A 26,097-nucleotide genomic window follows, 5' to 3' on the forward strand; every position below is an offset into this window, starting at 1 on the left:
ATGGGTGTTTGGTAGGCGGTCGACCAATCAACAACAGACTGGGGCATCTGACCAATCAGAGCAGAGCAGGCTCTCAGAAGGGGAGGGGCTTAGAGAAACTAAATCTGACCAGTCAGAGCAGAGCAGGCTCTCAGAAGGGGAGGGGCTTAGAGAAACTGAATCTGCCCAATCAGAGCAGAGCAGGCTCTCAGAAGGGGAGGGGCTTAGAGAAACTGAATCTGACCAGTCAGAGCAGAGCAGGCTCTCAGAAGGGGAGGGGCTTAGAGAAACTGAATCTGACCAGTCAGAGCAGAGCAGGCTCTCAGAAGGGGAGGGGCTTAGAGAAACTGAATCTGACCAGTCAGAGCAGAGCAGGCTCTCAGAAGGGGAGGGGCTTAGAGAAACTGAATCTGACCAGTCAGAGCAGAGCAGGCTCTCAGAAGGGGAGGGGCTTAGAGAAACTGAATCTGACCAGTCAGAGCAGAGCAGGCTCTCAGAAGGGGAGGGGCTTAGAGAAACTGAATCTGACCAGTCAGAGCAGAGCAGGCTCTCAGAAGGGGAGGGGCTTAAAACTTTCCAAAATTGGGCAAGGTCAAGCAAGATTGAAGAAGGAAGCAAAATAGAAAAGAATCTTAAGTCATTCACTATGGTCCAACTTTAACCTCCTACACACACACACACACACACACACACACACACATCGCAGCAGGGCGCTCATAAAACATGTGAAGTGTTCCTCTCGGCTCCATAAAGGTGGCATGGATTGCTAATAGAGTCCTGCATTACAGAGTAAAGGACTGACGGCGCAGCTATTGCACTTCAAACACAAGACCTTCCTTATGAAGAAAGCGGCCAATTAAAGTGTTCCCTGATGAATATGAAAATCAAATCTGAATGCATTATGCTGGGCGACTCTTCTTTATCCTCTGAATTGATGAAGGCTTTTAAAATGTACAGTATGTCTTTTACTACCTGAATAATAAAACCCTTTAATCACGGTAAAGAAACAATTAGGGGTGAATCTCACAAAACCTGTCCAAAACATGTTATATTACAGTGTGTCTGTGTGTAAATATATATATATAACTGTGTGTGTTTGTGTGTGTGTATATATATATATATATTTTTTTTTTTTACACAAACATTGTGTGTGCATATATATATATATATATATATACACAAATACACTGTGTGTATGTATAAATATATATATATATAGCTTTTATTATAACATAATAAACAATCTAATATATAACCATTGAAAATAAAGGGAATTACAAAAAAGAAATTCTAAATTTATTTAAATTTAAATCTTAAAAATTAGAAAGTTTCGTAACTATTCGTAATAATTTATGTGGGATGTGCTTAATAACCATGGACAGAACATGCCAAACTATTATAAAAATGTCAATATTTCTAAAACTCAGTTTCATTTTCTCTGCATTAAATGCATATAATTATTTCTGTTGATTTTGAGGTGAAATGCGACTTTTCTCGTGAGCTTCGCCCGGAGTTGTATTTGTGTTTGCGAAGAATCTTTAAAAAAATAAAAGTCTAACAAGATAAAGAAAAACTACTAAACATTTCAGGACATGTTTTATTTAAAAGTCACTTGCCGAGGAAAGTGGCCGCACTATCTGCGCATTTACATTAATGTGTCAAATATATAAATAGCAGTTCCAGCTCCTGATTTATTCAGATATAGCAGGAGGCATTAGTTCAGAGCACATAGGAAGGTCTCTCGGTGATAAATGAAGCGTTCGGACGGTCATCATCATCGGTCTGGTTTCTATCTAATCCATATCAAGTGGCTTATATAAAGAAGACTGAGACTGAATGACGCCACAAACAATGAATAGACCATGAACGACGTGGCGGACCTAGAACTGAGTTCACTCATTTAACACACAAGTGTTGAGCTCAAAGTGCACATTGACCTTTCTAACGGCACACCACACCTTCTACTGACTGACACGCCACAGCTTTCATTATCAAAACACCGGCATATAGTGATGATGATGATCTTGTGCTGCAACACACAGGTGGACTATTATACACACAGAGCACACTACGCAAAAATCACTCAAGGCCCCGCCTCCCCGTCGCGTCAATCAAAGTTTACAACATCGATGAGATAATTAAAGGGGTAACACTTTACAATAAGGTTCATTAGTTAACATTAGTAAATGCATTAACTAACATGAACTAACGATGAGCAATGCATTAGTTACAGTGTTTATTAATCTTTGTTAATGTTAGTTAATACAAATACAGCTGTTCATTGTGCGTTCATGTTAGTTCACAGTCCATTAACTAATGTTAACTAATACAACCTTTGATTTTAATAACGTATTAGTAAATGTTGGAATTAATATTAACTAAGAATGCTGAAGAAGTATTGTTCACATATTGTACATGTTAACTAATGTAGTTAATAAGTGTTACCATTAAAGGGATAGTTCACTTTGAAATTAATTTTTGGTATGTTTTATCTTACCTCAAGGGCATCCAAGATGTAGGTGTCTTTGTTTTCGCATTATTTTCAATTTTGACATTTTTAGGTCAAACCGTTCTTGTCTGTCAGTTATATAATGGAGGTCTATGGTCACCACCCAGGCCCGGCGCCACGAGGGTGCCAAAGGGGGCACTGAGCTAGAGACGGACAAGCTCTGCGCTGTCATACATCAAAACTACGCAGTGTTTTCAACCTCATAATGTTTATTTTCAGTTTCAGACATTGAAATTCACATAAGCACTAGTAAAACAGTACATTTGGAGATTGTAAAATACACACGGATATCTGTAAAAAAAAATATTGTTGGTTTAAACTTAAAAAAAGTAAGTAACCTGGTTGCCTTAAAATTTTTAAGTTGATTGAACTGGAAAAAGTGAGTTAATACAATGAAGGAGGTTAATTTAACCATCAGAAACTCAAAATAATAAGCTATCTCAACTAAATAAATTATTTAAGTTGATTTGACAAAAGAAAAAAAATGTTGTGATTACTACACTGTAAAAAAATATTGTTGGTTTAACTTTAAAAAGTAAGTAACTTGGTTGCCTTAATTTTAAGTTGATTGAACTGGAAAAAGTGAGTTAATACAATGAAGGAGAATGATTTAATCATCAGAAACTCAAAATTATATGTTATCTGAACTAAATAAACTATTAAAGTTGATTTGACAAAAAAAAAAATTACTACACTGTAAAAAAATATTGTTGGTTTAACTTAAAAAAGTAAGTAACCTGGTTGCCTTAAAATTTTTAAGTTGATTGAACTGGAAAAAGTGAGTTAATACAATGAAGGAGATTAATTTAATCATCAGAAACTCAAAATAATAAGTTATCTCAACTAAATAAATTATTTAAGTTGATTTGACAAAAGAAAAATTTTTTATAACAAATCTTGAAAATATTTTTTTACAGTGATCTATTCAAATATAATTTGCCAACGTGTGTTATTCATATCAGACAAACATACTGACTATAAAGTGTACTTTATTCTCACAGTTCACCGGCCACTTTCTTAAATATATTTCGGGAGAAACTGATAATGACTGACAGGACTCTCTGAACTGCGGCGCAAATAAACGTTGTGTCGACCGTCTCACGTTATAGAACAAGATCAAGATTATTTATAAAGGTTTTAAACGACCAAACACACTCACTTACACACTTTTGACAAGCGTAATATCAGATACGGCTGATGACATAGTAAATGAATATTTTGAATAAAAAAAAATAAAATAAAATAAAATCTGTCATTCATTTTTGTGTCACGTGACAAATATGATGTGTTGCCATGGAAACCTTAAGGGGGAACGTTCTAAAATAAACACTCACTCTAGGGAGTAAGTCAGAATATTTTAAACTTAAGCGTGAAAGAGTTTATATATGATCAGAATAAAATCTTTACACATTTATACATTTTTGTTTTTATAATCACCAACAACATCATATAGCTAACCTTATTGTGTTCACATTAAATGCGACTAATATCCAGTTTATTATGGCATTAAAAACTTTTGTTATCATAGGATTTTTTACTTATCAAAAAGGCTTGCATGTGTTTGCAGCTGCTGTTCTTCATAACTCGACGGAGGAAAGACTGACAGTGAGTATTTTAAGGGCACAGACCGGTCTGAATCGTCTTTGTCACAGTCACGCGTCAGCAATAACAGCCGTTAAAAGTGCTGTTTTAGTCAAATAAAAGTGAACAATAGATCTACGAAACAAAGACAGAGATGATGTGTAAAAACAAACACACGCCTCACAACAGCCGTTTCACGTGTGTACTCCTGAAGCGCACACACAAATATAGCAACTCATTACGGTGACAGGGTTGCCCTCAAATTACTGTCAGGTCACTGTTTTAATTTCAAATAAGAGATTTGCACTCGTTTCCTCATAACCTTGCACTTAATCCATGCAGTTCAATGCTGTTAGAGCATCTAAATTTGGTCTTAATGTAGCTGACGCCCCTGAGAGACCTCCTTTCACAGAGCGAAGTGAGCCAGTCCGTTAATGATGAAACCACATCCTCTGACAGCAATGAAGCAAACACACACACACACACACACACGCTTATACCAAACGCGGATTAGGACATCAGGACATACAGACTCGATCAGTTAACCTGTGACACAGAAACGCCATGCACTTCACTTTTATTCTTTTCTCAAATTAATCTGGAAGAAAATGATTGTGTTTCCCTCATGCTTTTAAAAGTGTCTAATTCAACCTAATTTGTTCTTGAAAGCTACATGCATCTTAAAAAGTAAAATTGCAATTTATACAGAAAGAAAATTACCATAATAGCAGTCTCGGCGGCATTTGCGTGAACTACAATTACTAACAAATTGACGTGATGGGTTTTGTTAATGCATTGCACTTGCAGAACTTCAAATAATCATCTGAGCTTTAATGAATAGGCAGCGTTTCAACAGTCCAGATCGAGCGTGGAAACACGTTCGGTTGTGAGATAAGGACGATGTCAAACAGCTGAGATTGAGATTGAGTTCGCTGCAAGACTAAAAGGACGTGTGAACATTTTTTTTCAAACACATGAAAGCCCACAGAGGCCTAGAGGTCATAGTTTATTTCAATCTAATAAAAGATTTTCTTATGTCATGGAAATTTTCCGTTTCAAATTCAATTGAACTTTAAAAAAAAAAAAAAATTAATTAATTTCAACATTTCTTTTAATTTCATTCCATTTCTTTCATATTTATTGTCCAGCTCGAGTTTGAATTCTTAAAGGGAGCAGTGGTGGAATGTAACAAAGTACAAATACTTTACTTAAGTACATTTTTTACGTATCTTTACTTTACTTAAGTAGGCTAGAATAAATAGTGCGTACTTTTAACTTCGTTACATTTTGCAACAAATATTATACTTTCTACTTCTGTTACATTTTCTGATCAGTTTTTCCCCTGCTACACCGTAGTCCGTTCGTTGCACGTTTGTCTCACCAGTGACGTTTGGTTGCCATAGATACATCAACTAAATGTGTCTCTGTTTATCGTGCAATTTATACGCGAAAATTTGTTTTTACGTGCATAGAAAACGCACCGTGTGTAATATACGTTTGGTTAGGATTATGGCAAGCCAAGAGGTTCAGAATTACACCATAAATTAATCGCGTTTACTGCCAAACATAGTTATTAACATTAACATATAGTAAGGATAAGCATGGTTTATATTGCCTGACTTAATTGCAAGCTTGTTTCAGAAAATGTTTTTCCATCATTATTGAACATCATTATAGGAGTATTAAGTTGAATGAGTTTTATTAATCATTAGAAAATAGTCATTAAGAGAATCAATTGTTATGCAAGTATTTTCACTTTTAATACTTTTAAAATCAGGTGCTTTTTACTTAAGTATATGGTTGTCATTGTGTTACTTCTACTTTTACTAAAGTAAATATGTATCTGGTTATTTGTGCTTTTACTTACTGAGATTCAGCACTTCCTCCACCCCTGAAAGGGACAGTTCACCCCAAAATGTAAACTCTGTCAGTAATGTTGTTCAACCCTGTAAGACTTTTGTTCATCTTCAGGAGGACACTAATTAAGATATTTCTGATTAAATCTGAGAGCTGTCTCACTCCTCCATAGGCTTCTGTAATTAAAACTTGCCGGCCCAGAAAGTTATTAAAGACATTGTTAAAATATTCCGAGTGACTACAGTGACTCCAGTGGCAAAAATAACAACTTTATTCAACTATTCATTTTCTCTCGAGGTTGAACAACATGAGGGAGAGTCATTACTGACAGAGTTTACATTTTTGGGTGAACTATCCCTTTAAGAATTCAAATAAGATATAGTCTATACTCTGTTCTGTTCATCGTGAAAGGCTTTTGTGAGACTAAAGATCAGTCAGTCAGAGATTTCCTAGACTAAAGAAGACAGAAATATCAATATCTTCACCATCTATCTATCTATCTATCTATCTATCTATCTATCTATCTATCTATCTATCTATCTATCTATCTATCTATCTATCTATCTATCTATCTATCTATCTATCTATCTATCTATCTATCTATCTATCTATCTATCTATCTATCTATCTATCTTATACACCTTCAAAACTTTAAGCCAACATCCAAAATGTATCTTTGCTTTTCTAGTTTTATTCCTTTGAATTTATTTCGAGTTAATCCATTAAAATTAAATTGCCCTTTTATATAAAAGGCACTCTCAATTCAATCTATATATCTTGCCTCCCCTGAGCCCATTCACTTTTAAAACCCCCCTGTAGCCAATAATTTTATAGTACCAAAGTACATATTTAAATGAACATTTAAACCTTCATGCCCTAAAATATCTTGAATGTAACTCGACACCCTTGCCTTATTTAGTATTTGCGGTTCTATGAATATGCAAATGAGCCCCGCCTCCACTCAGAGATCCACTGTTTGATGATCACACGTTGATCTGATTGGTTACAAGGTGGTTTGTGACGTCAGAAACACCAGCGATTTCAAAGCGTGTTTTTGAGACTGTCTTTGGTTCACTGCAGTTTTAAGGAGGAAATACTCGACTTACGAATTTACACATGTTTGAGTTAAAGCGTAAAAACACCACATACACACATAAACAACATTAAAAGCTTTACTGGGTTTAGTGGGGGGTAATTGAGAATGAATGGGGGAAGTCAATGGTGCCGTTGATGGGAACACTTATTAAACTTAGATATCACTGCTTTATGTCAAGTCAAAATCAAACTTAAAATGGCCTGAAAACACGACGACTGAGGGGGTTTAGTGAGTGATGATGTGCTTGATGAAATTAAAAGTACATCTCCCCGTCTGTGACAGTGTTTACTGAGCTTGACTGATGAAAATAATGTGACTAATAAAAAGAAGACAGTTCACAAATAACAAACACATCTATTCTGAATCACCGATTGAGAGAAAACGCATATAATGCATGATGGAACACATCAGAAAATAAGAAGTTGAATATATATTCCCAATGCAAGTCCTTGGTGGTTACTAATGTGTTTTAACTAAATATTATTTAAATGTTATTTACTGTAACCATTTAAACATTATATTTTATTTGTGAACTGACAATCAATCAAATTCATTTTAGCAATACATGGCCTCTTGGCTCATTACAATAGCTCTTTTCTTCATTCCATGATATATATTATATATATATATATATATATATATATATATATATATATATTGTGAGGACTTTAAACAGGCCTGCTGTGTAAATAAAATGTGTGTGTTAGAAACATCTACACTCAGCTGAATATCTTTAGGCGAACACAGATGGTCTTTAACCCAAAACTGCAACACTGCAAGAGGGTTTGCTGCAGGGTTTCATGCACAGAAGTGACTCTGCATCTCTTTATAACTGAATCAGAGGTTATTATATCAGTCTGAATCAAACACAGGTCCGAATCATGGCCTGAATCAGTCAAACAACTGATTGACTCACTGAATCGGCTCAAACGACTCACTAAACCGCATGTTACGAGTCGGGAGAATCATTACTGTGTTATCTTTTTAACAAAATAGTTGGATAAAAATGAGAATGTTTTTTTTTTTTTTTTTTTTGTAAATTAAATCAGAAGTTCAAAATACATCACTGTGACCGAGTTTCAAAGTTTTGCTGTAATAATAAATGTAGTTCATCAAAATAAAACAAGCTTTAAAAGTTCCCTGAGGTTTTCAACCCAAATATAAGCGGAAAGGATTTGTTGCTTGAGGTTTATTTAAATCTTTTCAGCTTATATTTGGGTTGAAAAATATAAAAAAAAATTGAAAAATATCAATTTTTTTTTTCAAATAATTGCATTTTTACAGTACAGTTGCAAAATTATAAATGACTATACTATAACTATTCAACCCAAATATAAGCGGAAAGGATTTGTTGCTTGAGGTTTATTTAAATCCTTTCCGCTTATATTTGGGTTGAATATTATAGTATAGTCATTTATAATTTTGCAACTGTACTGTAAGTGTAAAAATGCAATTATTTGGAGAAAAAAAATAGATTTACAGTTGAAGAGTTCAGATGAAATTCATTCGAGTTCATCTGAAATTTTCTTCTTTAATGATGATTTTTATCAAACTTGTATATTTAAGTTCAGTAATTTCACAATTAATAGGTAATTATCATTGCATTTAAGTGAAATCACTGAACTTAAATATACAAGCTTGATAAAAATGATCATTCTAGAAGAAAATTTCAAATGGCACTTAGAGGCTTTTGCATCTGAACTCTTCAGTTATAAATAACTGTGCATCTCTACAAAGAAGCACAGCAAACCTGAAGATTTAAATCAACTTTTATCAGAGGGAACAAAGATGCGATCTGATGTTTTAGGACGGTCATTGTTAAGCAACTACTTGTTCCACCCAAAATAGGTCTCCAGTTGCACGAACAATAGTCTCACCGTGTCTGTGATTCACCTGAGAGCTTTAACCACATGGAGCCGAGAAACAAATGATAAATATTTCCACAGGAAACACTGTAGTTGCTACAGGAACTAAAAGCAATGCAAAGTGAAACACATTTAGCAGAGAAAGCATTTCCTCTTCCATGGCTGAACTCTCCTCTAAACACGCTGTTCGACATTAGTCACATTCTTGCCTGCCTTCAGCGGCGAACTTTGACCTCAAATGGCACATATTGGCACCAAAACTAAATCAGAGTAAAATAAGAGGCTGTTTTATAAAAATGTCATGCATCAAATCTTTATCTTTAGATGGATCTAGAATGGCTTTATGGCTCACACCAGTCAGCATGGGGAAGTAGAGTGTTTCCTGTCACGGCTTTCTACAGTAAAACGCTCTAAATTTCCCAATAACGTTCAACAAACTCACTGGGAGATTCCCTGAAAATAATTCATTAATTCAGATTGAAGGCACCGCAGTCATTTTGCCTCTCGCTTTATGTAAAGCAGCAGTAGTGGCCTTGAAGAAGAAGTGCAACTGTGCAAAAAATCATTAATGAAGACTTGAAGCCATAAATGGTATTTTTACTCACAATCAACACACTAAATGTGTGTTAAAAAGAGCAAAATGTTGCCCTTGAGTTCAATATTACCACCATTACCTGTCCTGAACTCAACAAGTCTGCCATTAAACATTGGCGAAGATTTCAACATTCATTACCAGCATCTGGTTAGTTGTGTTGTCACTAATGTTTGCCATTTGAATTATGTTGAGGATGTGTGGTTCAATTTGGTGCATATTCCACTTTTACTAATATCGACATGTAAAAAGGCATTTTAGCTAGGAGTGAGATAAAAAAAAAAAGATGGCATTATGTCATAATCCACTAGATACCATATTCCCAGTAACGTTAACTGAGTAATAATGACCTAAAACTGGATTAAGCAACATCTAAATTACGTACTGAATAGTTGACATATGAACCACGGATCTATGCAAAGATTAAGCCAATATTGGATCATTTAAAACACGTATGCTAGGAATAATATATGTAAAGGAGCGCACGTGACTGATGTCCATCATGAAATCAACCACAAAACGCTTCAAAAGAACACATGATCGTGTGTGTGGAAACAGCAATGACACAGTGATTTCTGTGCATCCATGAACCCCCAAACCTGTGGATGATGCGTGTGTGTGTGTGTGTATCAGGGCGAGGTTTGACACCAAACGAGTAGGCTAAAACGTAGATGCATTGGTCGTTTACCTTGATAATACTGGTCTTCCGTGGTATTCCAGTTTTGCCGTTGGCCGTGTCGAGCGCCTGGTTCTCGGGTGCACACGGTCCACAGTCCCCGTTGGAGACCGACACCTCGCTCGCAGCTCTGCCGGGCTCCTCATCGCAAGGCTGGGTTGGTTTCCCGCCACCACTCGGCGATGAGACCCCGCAGTTCTCAGCGACAAACTCCGCCATGAGCCCCGTGTAACACACACACAACCGTACAGTATTAGCTGTCGGTTCGAGTATCGAGCGAGTGAAGCTCCTCAAGAGACGTTAGAGAGAAAGCCAGAGCCATCGCAGGTTGAGTCCTCGTCCGTGTTTCTGTTTCATCTGTCGGCTTCGATACATTGTAACCGCGCGGACAAACAGCGTTCGAATGTTTCAGTGTTACAATGTTGCGAGTGTCATTGTTGAGGTCTGACAGATACTGCCATCTGCTGAACTCACTTCACATCGGTAAAACACAACACTGCAGCTCCAAAACACACACACACACACACCGCGCTCGCTAGATCCAGCAGCAGATAATGAAGAATGCATAAAGTACATGTCAGGACACATGATGCAGGAGACTGGGGCAAGTTGTCACACGGGTAAATCTTTCTCTTTACGCTTTATCTCAGTACACTCTAAAAAATGCTGGGTTGTTTCAACCCAAATTTGGGTCAAATATGGACAAAAATGTCATTTAAAATGTTAACCCAACTTAAACTTTCACTTTCTACTGTATTTTTTAGAGTGTAGCCTAAGGTTTGAGTCAAAAGTTAATGCACAACTACACAAACCCACTTTAGAGTTTTTATATATATATATATGAAGAGTTCAGATGCAAAAGCCATTTGAAATTTTCTTCTAGAATGATCATTTTTATCAAGCTTGTATATTTAAGTTCAGTGATTTCACTTAAATGGCAATGATAATTACCTATTAATTGTTATTTAAGTGAAATTACTGAACTTAAATATACAAGTTTGACAAAAATCATCATTAAAGAAGAAAATGTCGAATGTCATTTAGAGGCTTTTGCATCTGAACTCTTCATATACACATTGTTATATTGTATTATAATCCGGTCTTTAGATATGGATATGTCTGTTTTACATCAGATGAAAATGTTTTAAATTCCATTAGCAGTGGCTTACCAACACACACACACACACACACACACACACACACACACACACACACACACACACACACACACACACACACACACACACACACACACACACACACACACACACACACACACACACACACACACACACACACACACACACACACACACACACACACACACACACACACACACACACACACAGACGCTGCAAATTAAAGGGATGGTTCACCCAAAAATGAAAATTAGCCCATGATTTACTGACATGACATGCTTCTTTTCAGATTAATAGTTATAATAAAACATATCCTGACTCTTCCCAGCTTTATAATGGCAGTGAATTGTCCATAAAAGTGCATCCATCCATTATAAGAGTAATCCATCCGGCTCCATGGGGTTAATAAAGGCCTATCGAAGTCATCAGTCATGCATTTGTGTGTAAAAATACCCATATTTAAAACATTATAAACTATCATTACCAGCTTCTGACAGACGGTCATAGACATCGATTTACGGTGGGAGAGTGACCTCTGACCCCACGCACAACGTAATGACGAAAGCGGAAGCAAAGAGCAAAACAAACACAGGTCGCGATTTAGAAATTTTGAAGAGAATTGTCTGAGGATTTCTGTATAATAGAAGAAGCGCTTGAGTTTGTTGCTTACACGTCACGGGTTCCTCTTATAAGTTATAAATATGGATATTTTTCTACAAAACCCCATGGCTTCGCTTCAGAAGCCCCTGGAGCCGTGTGGAGTATTTTTATAATGGATGGATGCACTTTTTTAGGCTTCAAATTTTGAAGCCTGCCATTCACTCCCATTATACAGCTAGGATGGCTTGAGGGTGAGTAAATCATGGGCTAATTTTTATGGGTGAATGATCCCTTTAAGCTAGTGTAAGTATATTTAATTATATACAGATTACTTAATAACACCAAGCTCCGTTACTTTTTTCAAAAGAAAAAAACGTGCATGTCAAAACAACTGGCTGTTGCTTCATAATATGAGTTTCAAAAATATGCACTAACCTTTTCATTTTGTTGTCTACAACATCTATTTTAGAAATTTAAATGCATATTTGTTAGCATCAATTCATGCATAAAAAAGTGCATTGTGCATTTATTATTTTTACAATATGCTGGAATTGCACACTTTGATTTTAGCTTTGTGGGGTATTTAAATGCTTATCAGTGCTAATATTAATTTGTTCCACAATACTCACAGTTTCCATTTTCCATTGCTGGGTTGTTTTAACCCAAATTTGGGTTAAATATGGACAATGTTGAGTTAAAAATGGAATTTAAAATTTTAACCCAAATTCAACTTTCACTTTCAACTGTACATTTTTAAAATACATTTTTAACCCAACATTTGGGTTTGTCCATATTTGACCCAAATTTGGGTTGGAACAACCCAGCATTTTTAGAGTGTAATATCAGAAAACTATGTGCAAATGTATGGCCTCGACTAGACACACATTAGCTGATGAGTTTCTCATTTAGTCCAAAGCCCGTTTGTTATTAAACACGTTGTGTTTTCATGCACGTGTACAGTAACAGCAACATTAAGCAGAAAGGTGCAACAATATCCAGTCTTGCGCGATCACCAAAGGAACACACGAGTGTCATCATAATAATAATAACAGGAAGTATCAAATATGTGTTGTTGTTCATATACCGTGAAGCAGAGTCCCCTTCTGGACACTCACAGTATTACACAATGTCCAGGAAACATGATGTACTTTTGCACTGTGAGAAACTAATTATTATCTTGTGGAATATTTTCCTGCATGCCTTTTTTTTATAATGAAGCAAATCAGTATTTTACATTTTAAGACCATTATGGACTGTATTATATGGAGATGTTAAATGCATATTTGTTGGCATCAATTCATGCATATTAAAATTTGCATTGTGCATTTCTTATTATTAATACTCAATTAATAATTATACAGCAAAACTATTAATAAAAACTGAGCTCAATATTTGGGGTAGATTAAAATGTTAAATGCATATTTGTTGGCATCAATTCATGCATATTAAAATTTGCATTGTGCATTTCTTATTATTAATACTCTAATAATAATTATACAGCAAAACTATTAATACAAAATAAGCTCAATATTTGGGATAGATTAAAATGTTAAATGCATATTTGTTGGCATCAATTCATGCATATTAAAATTTGCATTGTGCATTTCTTATTATTAATACTCAATTAATAATTATACAGCAAAACTATTAATAAAAACTGAGCTCAATATTTGGGATAGATTAAAATGTTAAATGCATATTTGTTGGCATCAATTCATGCATATTAAAATTTGCATTGTGCATTTCTTATTATTAATACTCTAATAATAATTATACAGCAAAACTATGAATATAAACTAAGCTCAATATTTGGGGTAGATTAAAATATTCCCTTACCGAGTCTCTCAGTCGTCATAAAAATGTGCATAATATGACTGTCATGATTTGACTTTATGTGAGTATATAAAATGGTGCAGTGTTGCAGAAACCATTACACACACATTTCAGCAAATGCACGAATACACTGTACATACAGTGAGCGAACAGTTTGACGGACAGCAGTCACGTATGCAGGATCTGGGTTTACGAGGCTTATAAAACACAAATGGCGTTACTGTATTGTGATTGTATAAGCTTTACTGAAAACAAAAAAGGTTGAGGTAATAATGCAAAACAATGCAGACTGGCCTATTTCAGCATATTATGAAAGTACAGTACCCTTGATTTTTAATTATCATCATATTTGAGGTATTCCACATAGAAAGAATAGAAATAGAAAGAAGTTAGAATATATATGTTTCACATTATTGGAAAGAGACGCTAACTATCGAAAATATGTCCGTACTTCATATAACATAGCCATAGAGATTGTTATTTCCTCGCGATGGGGATGATTTTGTCTTCGCAGAGACAACTGGCCGGACAGCCCTGGCTCACGATGGGGTTTTCACACGAGGCCTGCTCCTTCATGACATCACAGTTCATGTACGTGTTGATGTACGGACAAGGGTTCGCTGGAAGAAGCACAAGAGAGAATTCAATGAGAAGTAAAAGCAATCTCGAGCTGGAAAGTCATCATTCAACCAAAACCCCAAATGTAGGTGTACTCACTGCACAGATTGTCCTGGCAGTCATCCGGGCAGGATTCACACGGAGAGCCCAGCGAGTACGGAGAGACTCCTCGGAAATTCCCTCTGAAATAGAGGAGAGGATTGCGTTGAACTGATTCATCATTCATCTTTCATCTTTCTTTAGTGTGTAATGAGCATGAAATTCTCCCTGAAACGCCTCCATTGTAGTCTTGAGTTTCTTCCGGGAACGAACACGTCACAATATTCCTCATTATAATAATTAATGCACAGAATAAAGGGGCGGGGCCTGGTTAAGTTAGTTAGTAGTGTGTTAAAGCGGCAACCTTCTGGTCTCGGGAGTGACTTAAAGGGGTAGTTCACTTTTAAAAAAACTTTTGCTGATAATTTACTCGCCCCCATGTCATCCTAGATGTCCATGTCTTTCTTTCTTCAGTTGAAAAGAAATGAAGGTTTTTGATGAAAACATTTATATAATGGACTTCAATGGGGTCCAAACGGTTCAAGGTCCAAATGAGAGTTTCAGTGCAGCTTCAAAGGGCTTTAAACGACACCAGACGATGAATAAGGGTCTTATCAAGCGAAACGAGCGCTCATTTAAAAAAAAAAAAAAATTTATTTTATAAGCTGAAATGGTCGCTTTGCTCTGTTCTGTGATGCGCGTTCGTGACTCTCCAGTTCGAAGTCGGTCATCAAAATGAACGAATCTTTTTCCGAGTCAATTCGTACATTTCATTCTTTGAATTAACCAAAATACACGAAAAAAAGATTTGTTCATTTTGATAAACGAGTTCGAACAGGAGAGTCACGAACGCACATCACAGAACAGAGCAAGGCGACCATTTCAGCTTATAAAACTTTATTTTTTTTTTAAATGAGCGATCGTTTTGCTTGATAAGACCCTTATTCATCGTCTGGAATCGTTTAAAGTCCCTCTCATTTGGACCTTGAACCGTTTGGACCCCATTGAAGTCCATTATATGGAGAAAATCCTGGAATGTTTTCATCAAAAACCTTAATTTCTTTTCGACTGAGGAAAGAAAGACGTGGACATCTTGGATGACACGGGGGCGAGTAAATTATCAGCAAAAGTTTTTTTAAGTGAACTACTCCTTTAAGCTGCAATTCATCCACTGGCCACTAGAGACCGGCTGCAAAAGAGAGTCAATCCCATAAACCTTCATGTTATTAAAATCCCTAACTATACAGCAGAAAAACATGTTTACAGTCTGGTGCAAAGAGAGGTTTTGGTCTATAATTTCGCTAATTTAAAAAAAAAAAAATTTTTTTTATAACTCATCTGTTTAAATTTTATAAAGCCTTAAAGTTCTGCATAATTAAGGGCGTGGCCACTTGCCGCTAGCCGTTTGTCTGTTAGCGTCACGTCGCCTCAGCAAATCCGCCTCTGCCCATTTCGTTTATCCGGGAGTGACGCTGCCAAGATGGCGATGGTTGGCTCCGCCCACTTTCGGCTTCAAGAATGCTCTTCAGAAACACTACAGGTGACGTCACGGACTCTACGTTAATATTTTTGTTACAGTCTATGATTGAAACTCGAGGTTATGATAAACACACTCAAAGCGTTTGACCCATCACAACACACTGCTCCAGCTGACCAATCAGAGCACTGTGTGCTTTTCAGAAGGAGGGGCTTCATAGAGACAGGAAGTGAACAGAGCGTTACTGACAGACTGGGAAGAGAGGAGCCGCAACAATGAAGGACATGAGGAGAATAATCAACATTCAAGGCTTCATAAAAAGGCATAACTCTTTAAAACACCCCAGAGTGAAATCAACAGCTCAGCATTGAGAGAAAGGCAGCAGGAACGTACGCGCGATAGTAATGGCATCCGTAGAAGTACTCGCTTCCACACTGGGTCATGGCACAACCGACCTCATACGAGCTGTACCACACCACCTGCAAGAACAAGCGTTAGCTCCAACGGACATCACATGTGGCACACACACATAATGGGCCCACTTTATATTAAGTGGCTTTAGGTGCTATGCACTTCTTGTGTTCATGTTGTATCGTAAAACACTTTTGCTGCTATCGAGGTGTGACACGGGTCAGGTGTGTGTGGTATGGGTCGGTAAGGTGTAAGCGAAGGGTCAACAAATGTAATTACAAGCTGGTATTTTTTAAATATAAGTACAATTTATATTAAGTAGAGTAAGTCCATGTACTCATTTCAATGTGAGTACATAGTACCACACTCTAAAAAATGGTGGGTTGTTTCAACCCAAGTTTGGGTCAAATATGGACAAACCCAAATGTAATTTAAAAATGTACAATTGAAAGTGAATGTTGAAGTTGGGTTAAAATTTTAAATTACATTTTTAACCCAACATTTGGGTTTGTCCATATTTGAACCAAATTTGGGTTAAATCAACCCAGCATTTTTTAGAGTGCACTTAAAGGAGTAGTTCACTTTAAAAAAAAAACTTTTGCTGATAATTTACTCACCCCCATGTCATCCAAGATGTCCATGTCTTTCTTTCTTCAGTCGAAAAGAAATGAAGGTTTTTGATGAAAACATTCATATAATGGACTTCAATGGGGTCCAAACGGTTCAAGGTCCAAATGAGAGTTTCAGTGCAGCTTCAAAGGGCTTTAAACGATTCCAGAAGATGAATAAGGGTCTTATCAAGCGAAACGATCGGCCATTTAATAAATAAATAACAAAGTTTAAGTTTTATAAGCACAAATGCTCGCCTTGCTCTGTTCTGTGATGCGTGTTCGTGACTCTCCTGTTCATCAAAATGAACGAATCTTTTTTCGAGTCATGTCCTAGAAAAGACCCTTATTCATCGTCTAGTGTCGTTTAAAGCCCTTTGAAGCTGCACTGAAACTCTCATTTGGACCTTGAACCGTTTGGACCCCATTGAAGTCCATTATATGGAGAAAATCTTTTCTTAATTTCTTTTTCGACTGAAGAAAGGAAAACATGGACATCTCGGATGACATGAGGGATGACATTTTTTGAATTTTTTTCAAAAAATGAACTACTCCTTTAATATAAAGCGGGACCCAAATAATTACATTACAAACATATACACTGCTGTTATGTGCGGCCCTTGTGAAAATGAAGTGCACTTAATATTATTGAATGTGCACGTGTAGTGATCAAACACAGTAATCCGGGACATCCATCACCTGTGTGTAATGTCCAGTCGGCAGACCGTTGATGGAGCCGATGGGATATTGATAATTGTTGACTTCGCTGTGCCACGCATTTACCACTTCAGTCCATGAATAAAGTCCAGACCCCTTGAAGAGATTTTCCCCCAATTCATATCCTGTCCATCAGAGAGAAAACATTCAGAGGAATGATTCATTTCCTAATATTATTGTGTCTGGACGACTAGGTTGGTTGAGACAGAGGAAATTATGATGGTTTTAAAAGATATATTCGTTACGTGTACAGCAATACATATTGGTGCTGTATTTGTTTGTTTAATGTCCCGTTCTGAAGACATTGAGATGTAGTTCATGCAAACGTGACGGTCACTTTCATCTCTTCATCTGCATGTGTTAGTCGGCATGTCAACACAGACACACACTTGCACAATCCTCCTGTATAAATATTAGGTCTATAGACATGTGGGTTGGATGAAAGAAATGTTGTTATCTCAGGTCTACACTGCTTTGGTTGCAACTTATTTGGACATTTAAGGCAAAAAAAAAAAATATCACTGCAATGATAAAAAAAAATAAAAAAAAATAAAGCAAATGGCATTTATATTTGTTTTAAAATTCTTACAATTCTTTATAATATGTGGTACTCAAAAAATTTGAATATCATGCAAAACTTAAAAGGTGAAAGTAATATATTATATAGACTCATTACATGCAAAGAGCCTTTATTTGTTATAATAGTTTACAGATATGAAAACCGAATTTGGGATTTTCATATCTGTAAACTATTATAACAAATAAAGGCTTGAAATATCTCACTTTGCATGTAATGAGGATATATAATATATTAGTTTCACCTTTTAAGTTGAATTACTGAACTTTTGCACCATATTCATCAGAAACTCAAAATAATAAGTTATCTCAACTAAATAAATTATTATAAAGTTGATTTGACAAAAGAAAATATGTTGTGATAACAAATCTTGAAAATATTATATATACAGGTGAAACTCAAAACATAGGAATATGGTGCAAAAGTTCATTTATTTTTAGTAATTCAACTTAAAAGCTGAAACTAATATATTTTATAGACTCATTACATGCAAAGTGAGATATTTCAAGCCTTTATTTGTTATAATTTTGATGATTATGGCTTACAGATATTTCACGATATTCTAATTTTGAATTTGGGGTTTTCATAAGCTCATCACTATTATAACAAATAAAGGCTTGAAATATCTCACTTTGCATGTAATAAGTCTATATAATATATTAGTTTCACCTTTTAAGTTGAATTACTGAACTTTTGCACCATATTCTAATTTTTTCACGTGTATATGTGTATGAATTGTGATATAACACACCGTCTATCATGCGGCTGCTTGGTGGCCCGTGTGTCATGTTACACAGATCGATCCAGCCTCGAGCCGACTGAGCCGCCGCGTCGCTCCAGCTCTGAAACACACAGAGGATCTTCATTCAGAGACTCGGAGACGCACGCTTAATGCAAATGTCAATCATAAGTGTGTGATGGACCATTTTGAGCATGTTGCTGGCCGGCGGGTCCACAGCTCTCCTGAAGGCGTTGTGTACGTCCACGATCTCCTGCTGGACAGAAGTCAGGTCTGTACACACGCCTGTGAACCAAACATACATACGCAAGATGCAAAACAGCATGCTTTTCCAGATGATGCATATTAAACAGAGTTATTGAAGCATTATAGTGATCAATGCTTACCTGGCTGGAAACCCACCGCAGAAAAGAGATGGAGATTTGTGTTAGATCATTTAATCACATAACATAATAACTGTTCATTCATTGATAAATATTGACCATAATGCTCAGATGTGTTTTATTCATATACACCACCAATCCAGCTGTTTTTATGGAAGCTGGTTTCCGCCACAGAATGAAAAATAAAAAAGGTAATTGCGACTTTTTATCTCATAATTCTTTTCTTTTTTTGCAATTGTGTATTATAAAGTCATAATTGTGTGTTATAAAGTCATAATTGCGTGTTATAAAGTCATAATTGCGTGATATAAAGTCATAATTGTGTGTTAAAAAGTCATAATTGCGTGTTATAAAGTCATAATTGTGTGTTATAAACTTAGTTGTGTGTTGTAAAGTCATAATTGTGTGTTATAAAGTCATAATTGTGTTTTATAAAGTCAAATTTGTGAGATAGAAACTCGCAATTCTGGGGGAAAAAACTTTTTTCCTTAGAATTTGATTTCTTAACTTACAAAAGTCATAATTGCATGTTATAAAGTCATAATTGCGTGTTATAAAGTCATAATTGTGTGTTATAAAGTCATAATTATGTTATAAAGTCATAATTGCGTGATATAAAGTCATAATTGCGTGATATAAAGTCATAATTGTGTGATATAAAGTCATAATTGTGTATTATAAAGTCATAATTGTGTGATATAAAGTCATAATACTGTGTTATAAAGTCATAATTGCATTTTATAAAGTCATAATTGCGTGTTATAAAGTCATAATTATGTTTTATAAAGTCAATTGTGTGTTGTAAAGACATAATTGTGTGTTGTAAAGTCATAATTGTGTGATATAAAGTCAAATTTGTGAGATAGAAACTCGCAATTCTGGGGGAAAAAACTTTTTTCCTTAGAATTTGATTTCTTAACTTACAAAAGTCATAATTGCATGTTATAAAGTCATAATTGCGTGTTATAAAGTCATAATTGTGTGTTATAAAGTCATAATTATTTTATAAAGTCATAATTGCGTGATATAAAGTCATAATTGTGTGTTATAAAGTCATAATTGCATTTTATAAAGTCATAATTGCGTGTTATAAAGTCATAATTATGTTTTATAAAGTCAATTGTGTGTTGTAAAGACATAATTGTGTGTTGTAAAGTCATAATTGTGTGATATAAAGTCAAATTTGTGAGATAGAAACTCGCAATTCTGGGGGAAAAAACTTTTTTCCTTAGAATTTGATTTCTTAACTTACAAAAGTCATAATTGCATGTTATAAAGTCATAATTGTGTGTTATAAAGTCATAATTGTGTGTTATAAAGTCATAATTGTGTTTTATAAAGTCATAATTGCGTGATATAAAGTCATAATTGCGTGATATAAAGTCATAATTGTGTGTTGTAAAGTCATAATTGTGTTTTATAAAGTCATAATTGCGTGATATAAAGTCATAATTGCATGTTATAAAGTCATAATTGTGTGTTATAAAGTCATAATTGTGTTTTATAAAGTCATAATTGCGTGATATAAAGTCATAATTGCGTGATATAAAGTCATAATTGCATGTTATAAAGTCATAATTGTGTTTTATAAAGTCATAATTGCGTGATATAAAGTCATAATTGTGTGTTATAAAGTCATAATTGCGTGATATAAAGTCATAATTGTGTGTTGTAAAGTCATAATTGTGTTTTATAAAGTCAATTGTGTGTTGTAAAGTCATAATTGTGTGATATATAAAGTCAAATTTGTGAGACAGAAACTCGCAATTCTGGGGAAAAAACTTTTTTCCTTAGAATTTGATTTTTTAACTTACAAAAGTCATAATTGCATGTTATAAAGTCATAATTGTGTTTTATAAAGTCAATTGTGTGTTGTAAAGACATAATTGTGTGATATAAATTCATAATTGTGTGATATAAAGTCAAATTTGTGAGATAGAAACTCGCAATTCTGGGGGAAAAAACTTTTTTCCTTAGAATTTGTTTTTTTTTAACTTAGTTTATATCTTACAATTGTGAGAAAAGTTGTCAGAATTATGAGATAAAAAGTTGAAATTGTGAGTGAAAAAAGCAGATTTGAGTTTATTTCTTGCAATTCTGACTTTATAACACGCAATTGTCTTTTAAAATGTTTTATTATGTGGCGCTTCTTTTATAGTTTCACTATCTGCTCCAAATCATTCATTTCTAAGTAGTTTTGTGAGGAAATTTCAGTGCAATTTATATTTGTCTACAGAACTCATTTCAAGCAGAAGCTTTAAGACTGAAACATTTTAAGATAATTGGAAACAGAGATTTTTTTTTTTACTGGTGACGTACAGTAACTTACAGCAAATAAGTTACAGTATCATGAACAAAACAGTAATTTATTGAATGTGAACTCACCCAACTGCAGGAGCTGCTCATACGGAGCAATCCCAAGATACAAACTATCACTGCAAACATTGTGTGTCCTTCCGTCCAACAAGACTGCAGAAATATATATTTAATTAAATTTAAAAAAAAAAAATGTAAAAATATATTTTTGTAAAAAATAAATATGTAAATATTATCTAAATATTTTTCAAAGTAAAGGTGTCAGAAAGAAGCTCAGATTCCAATTTAAAAAAAATATTTTGTGGTTATTTTTAATCATCATGATCCTCACCTGCCCGTACGAGTCGAGACGTCTGAGATGTCGCGGTCACTTTTCTTTTTATATTCCCAGCATCTCATCCCGTTCCCATGATGTCCCCGGAGTCATGTGACACCACTTGAGCAATGTGTTCACAAAACAATACAAAACCTCAGGTTAATAGTCGAGGCAAACATGAGAGTGTAAACACAGTTTGAGTTTTAAGAACAGCATGAATTACCCGAGGCAAGATGTCTAAAGAACCTGCAAACAAAGCAACAATGATAAATTGAGTTGACAACGTGGCAATAGACCAGACCGTATAGTTAAAGCATAAAGATTACGCTTTCTATTATGAGAATAAAATAGAAACTGTAGACTTTACCCGTTCTCCATCTCCCACATGCAGTCGGCCCGTCAGAGCGTGACGTCTGCTATTGTGTCCTGACCTCATCAAGCAAACACAGGATTTCTGACAGTTTCATAGAATAATAACCTCCAGCTTGACCTGGACAAGTAAAGACATTTACTTTACAGCAGATGAGAACGTTAAAGCGTCACGAGGAGGTTTATTAATTGTTTTTTTAATAATGCAATTGTGTGTAATCTGACTTTCTATTGCAGTGACTCTTTTTAAATCATGAACTATTGATTCCAGAGCCGCGGATCAGCTCGTTATTCTGATGCAGTAACGACGACGGCTTTATGAGCGTTACTGAGAACAACCCCTCTCTCCAGTATATACATGACATTTACAGAACAAACCTATCTATCTATCTATCTATCTATCTATCTATCTATCTATCTATCTATCCCCATCCATCCGTCCATCCATACATCATCTATTCCATCTATCTATCTATCTATCTATCTATCTATCTATCTATCTATCTATCTATCTATCTATCTATCCCCATCCATCCGTCCATCCATACATCATCTATTCCATCTATCTATCTATCTATCTATCTATCTATCTATCTATCTATCTATCTATCTATCTATCTATCTATCTATCTATCTATCCCCATCCATCCGTCCATCCATACATCATCTATTCCATCTATCTATCTATCTATCTATCTATCTATCTATCCCCATCCATCCGTCCATCCATACATCATCTATTCCATCTATCTATCTATCTATCTATCTATCTATCTATCTATCTATCTATCTATCTATCTATCTATCTATCTATCTATCTATCTATCTATCTATCTATCTATCTATCCCCATCCATCCGTCCATCCATACATCATCTATTCCATCTATCTATCTATCTATCTATCTATCTATCTATCTATCTATCTATCTATCTATCTATCTATCTATCTATCTATCTATCTATCTATCTATATGTCTGTCTATATGTCTATCTGTCTGTCTATCTATCTGTCTGTCTGTCTATCTAACTATCTATCTATCTATATTTCCATCTATCTACTGTATCTATCTGTCTATCTATCTATATTTCCATCTATCTGTCTATCTATATTTCCATCTATCTATCTATCTATCTATCTATCTATCTATCTATCTATCTATCTATCTATCTATCTATCTATCTATCTATCTATCTATCTATCTATCTATCCATCCGTCCATACATCTATATTTCTATCTATCTGTCTATCTATCTATATTTCCATTTATCTATCTATCTATCTATCTATCTATCTATCTATCTATCTATCTATCTATCTATCTATCTATCTATCTATCTATCTATCTATCTATCTATCCATCTATCTATATTTCCATCTATCTATATTTCTATCTATCTATCTATCCATCCTTCCATCCATCTATATTTCCATCTATCTATCTATATTTCTGTCTATCTATCTATATTTCCATCTATCTATCATCTATCTATCCATCCGTCCATCCATCTATATTTCTATCTGTCTATCTATATTTCTATCTGTCTATCTATCTATATTTCCATCTATCTATCTATCTGACTATCTATCTATTTCTCTATTTATATATCTACCTACCTATTTGTCTACCTATCTGTCTATCTATCTATCTGTCAGTCTGTTTATCTATCGGTCAATATTTCTATATGTCTGTCTACCGACTTATCTATCTATTTTATGATAGTCTAAAAGACTTTAATCTTACAATATAATCCTTCATATTCTGTAATGAAGTGAATGCCAGTTTGGCCAGTAGGTGGCGCAGTGGCACCAGTCTCAGGATGTCCTCTTCTCGAGGTTGTGTTGCACATGGAGTGTTTGATTCAGTTTGTAAAGGTGTGTGTTCTCTGAACAGCTCTTCTAACACAGTGTGTTCAGTGCTGCTGATATAATAAAGCTGACAATGGAAACCTTTTACAAGCAATTCAAATGATAAAACTGTATTACACTGCAAAACTACAATATCACAAGATTGTATATGTATGTAAGCTTTGGAAGACATCTATAATAATATAGATGCCAATATCTGATGGGTTGATCTCTGTTATATTGACTAAGATGAGGAGAGCATGAGAGCATCTCGTGTGTGTGTGTGTGTGTGTGTTTATTGGTCTTCTGCTATACTGCACTTAGTTTTCCTCTAACAGTGCTGTAGTTAGTGAAGTGTTGAGTGTTGTCTCTTCTTTTGTCAGGGATTACGCAGTGATTAGTCCGCTGTAAACACAGTGTAATTACACAGTGGGACGTTTACTCGTTCCTCTTCAGTGACACACACACACACACACACACACACACACACACACACTCGGTTGACATATCCAACACTGTTTGTTTTGTCCCAAAAGTCTGAGACTGTTTTCTTTTCTAATTAGTTCCAATTGTTTCATCACTTGTGCTAATTTGCTTTACTTGATGACCTTAAAATTCAGCTCTGTTTATTCCCAGGTTTGGCTATATATATATATATATAGTTATATATATATATATATATATAGTTATATATATATGTATATATAGTTATATATATATATAGTTATATATATATATATATATATATTATATATAGTTATATATATATATATATATAGTTATACATAATATATGTCAAATTTTACAATTTAGAATATATTAGAAAACATATCTAGTTCCATTTATAGTTATAAATCTAGTGTTTAAAAACACAATTTAACTATTAATACAGCTATCTTGTTCAATGTCCAAATTATAATACTAATAAATATTTTATAATTATTTTTCAAAAATTAAAAAAAAAAAAATAGGCCTATTACATATTTTATATCATTATATTTATATACATAATATTGTTATATTATACAAATATAGTATTAAATACATAAATAAAATATAAACAATACATTTTAGACTATATTAGACATAATTATATTCTAATATATAGATATATTAGGGCTGTGCAAAAATTAATTGCGATTAATCGAATCCAAAATAAAAGTCTGTGTTTACATAATATATTTGTGTGTGCTGTATATAATTATTTTGTATATATAAATACATATGCATGCATGTATATATTTAAGTATATATTTATTTGTGCTTAAATGATGTGTATATGTATATAAATACAAAATATATATTATATGAATATAAATATTTTATATATGAGTAACACATTTTCTTAAATATATACAAGCATGTGTGTGTATTTATATATACAAAATAATTATATACAGCACAGAAATATATTACGTAAACACAGACATTAATTTTGGATGCGATTAATCACAATTAATTTTTGCACAGCCCTAATATATATATATATATATATATATATAGTATATATATACATATAGTATTAGAAGTACATACACATGTAAACATATAACACACACACATAGAACCACAAAGAAAGTCTTATATCGTCAAGTATCAAGTATTTGATCAATAATTCAGCATATCCGTCATGATGATAGTGCCGTGATTGCACTTCACACACGCATCTCTCGCCACGAGGACTTCCTGTTTCAGAAACACTCGTGTTCTTTGATGCGAGCTCGTGTCATTAGTTTGTGTCCTGAGGTCAGAGGTCGCGTCTACTGTGCATAAAAACAGCATCAACAGCTGTCAATCATCTCCAACGCCTCAACACAACACCTCACATGAAAACACAGACTCCTGATGAAACGCTGGTGTGTTATTTTCATCACGGAGATGTGCTGGATGAGACGACAGTGATTATGGTGTGATTTAGGTGTGTGTGTGTGTGTGTGTCCCTTCAGCTCTGAA

At 34.6% G+C, this 26,097-nt stretch overlaps 3 protein-coding genes across 4 annotated transcripts in view; 1 reads left to right on the forward strand and 2 right to left on the reverse strand.

The window, feature by feature from the left end:
• plcl2 (phospholipase C like 2) overlaps nucleotides 1-10,654 on the reverse strand; it is a 118,673-nt gene extending 108,019 nt beyond the window's left edge. The window contains exon 1 of the mRNA XM_089118089.1: nucleotides 10,168-10,654. Coding sequence (XP_088974215.1) covers nucleotides 10,168-10,374 — 207 coding nt within the window. The 5' untranslated portion in view covers nucleotides 10,375-10,654. The remainder of the gene's footprint in view (nucleotides 1-10,167) is intronic.
• A 3,088-nt stretch (nucleotides 10,655-13,742) lies between these two features.
• LOC120491130 (cysteine-rich venom protein ophanin) overlaps nucleotides 13,743-26,097 on the reverse strand; it is a 30,828-nt gene continuing 18,473 nt past the window's right edge. The window contains exons 3-12 of one of the 2 annotated variants that reach the window (XM_089118099.1): nucleotides 22,296-22,418; nucleotides 22,152-22,174; nucleotides 21,944-22,048; nucleotides 21,678-21,765; nucleotides 19,098-19,198; nucleotides 18,926-19,016; nucleotides 17,580-17,722; nucleotides 16,255-16,340; nucleotides 14,445-14,527; nucleotides 13,743-14,347 (exon numbers count right to left, since the gene is read on the reverse strand). In XM_089118099.1, coding sequence (XP_088974225.1) covers nucleotides 14,205-14,347; nucleotides 14,445-14,527; nucleotides 16,255-16,340; nucleotides 17,580-17,722; nucleotides 18,926-19,016; nucleotides 19,098-19,198; nucleotides 21,678-21,741 — 711 coding nt within the window. In that variant the 5' untranslated portion in view covers nucleotides 21,742-21,765; nucleotides 21,944-22,048; nucleotides 22,152-22,174; nucleotides 22,296-22,418 and the 3' untranslated portion in view covers nucleotides 13,743-14,204. Of the gene's footprint in view, nucleotides 14,348-14,444; nucleotides 14,528-16,254; nucleotides 16,341-17,579; nucleotides 17,723-18,925; nucleotides 19,017-19,097; nucleotides 19,199-21,677; nucleotides 21,766-21,943; nucleotides 22,049-22,151; nucleotides 22,175-22,295; nucleotides 22,419-26,097 lie in introns of those variants that run through there. The other variant, XM_039688753.2, reaches the window with a different exon arrangement.
• Nucleotides 22,780-24,541, forward strand: LOC148977079 (uncharacterized; the record flags this gene model as incomplete). Its single annotated transcript, XM_089118207.1, is given in 4 exon segments — nucleotides 22,780-23,133; nucleotides 23,168-23,853; nucleotides 23,855-23,967; nucleotides 24,528-24,541. Coding segments are annotated over 4 exon segments (1,167 nt in total), but the record flags the coding sequence as incomplete, so codon positions are not given.

Source organism: Pimephales promelas, chromosome 12 (assembly GCF_988280905.1).
Source record: "Pimephales promelas chromosome 12, fPimPro1.hap1.1, whole genome shotgun sequence".
Lineage (NCBI taxonomy): Eukaryota > Metazoa > Chordata > Actinopteri > Cypriniformes > Leuciscidae > Pimephales > Pimephales promelas.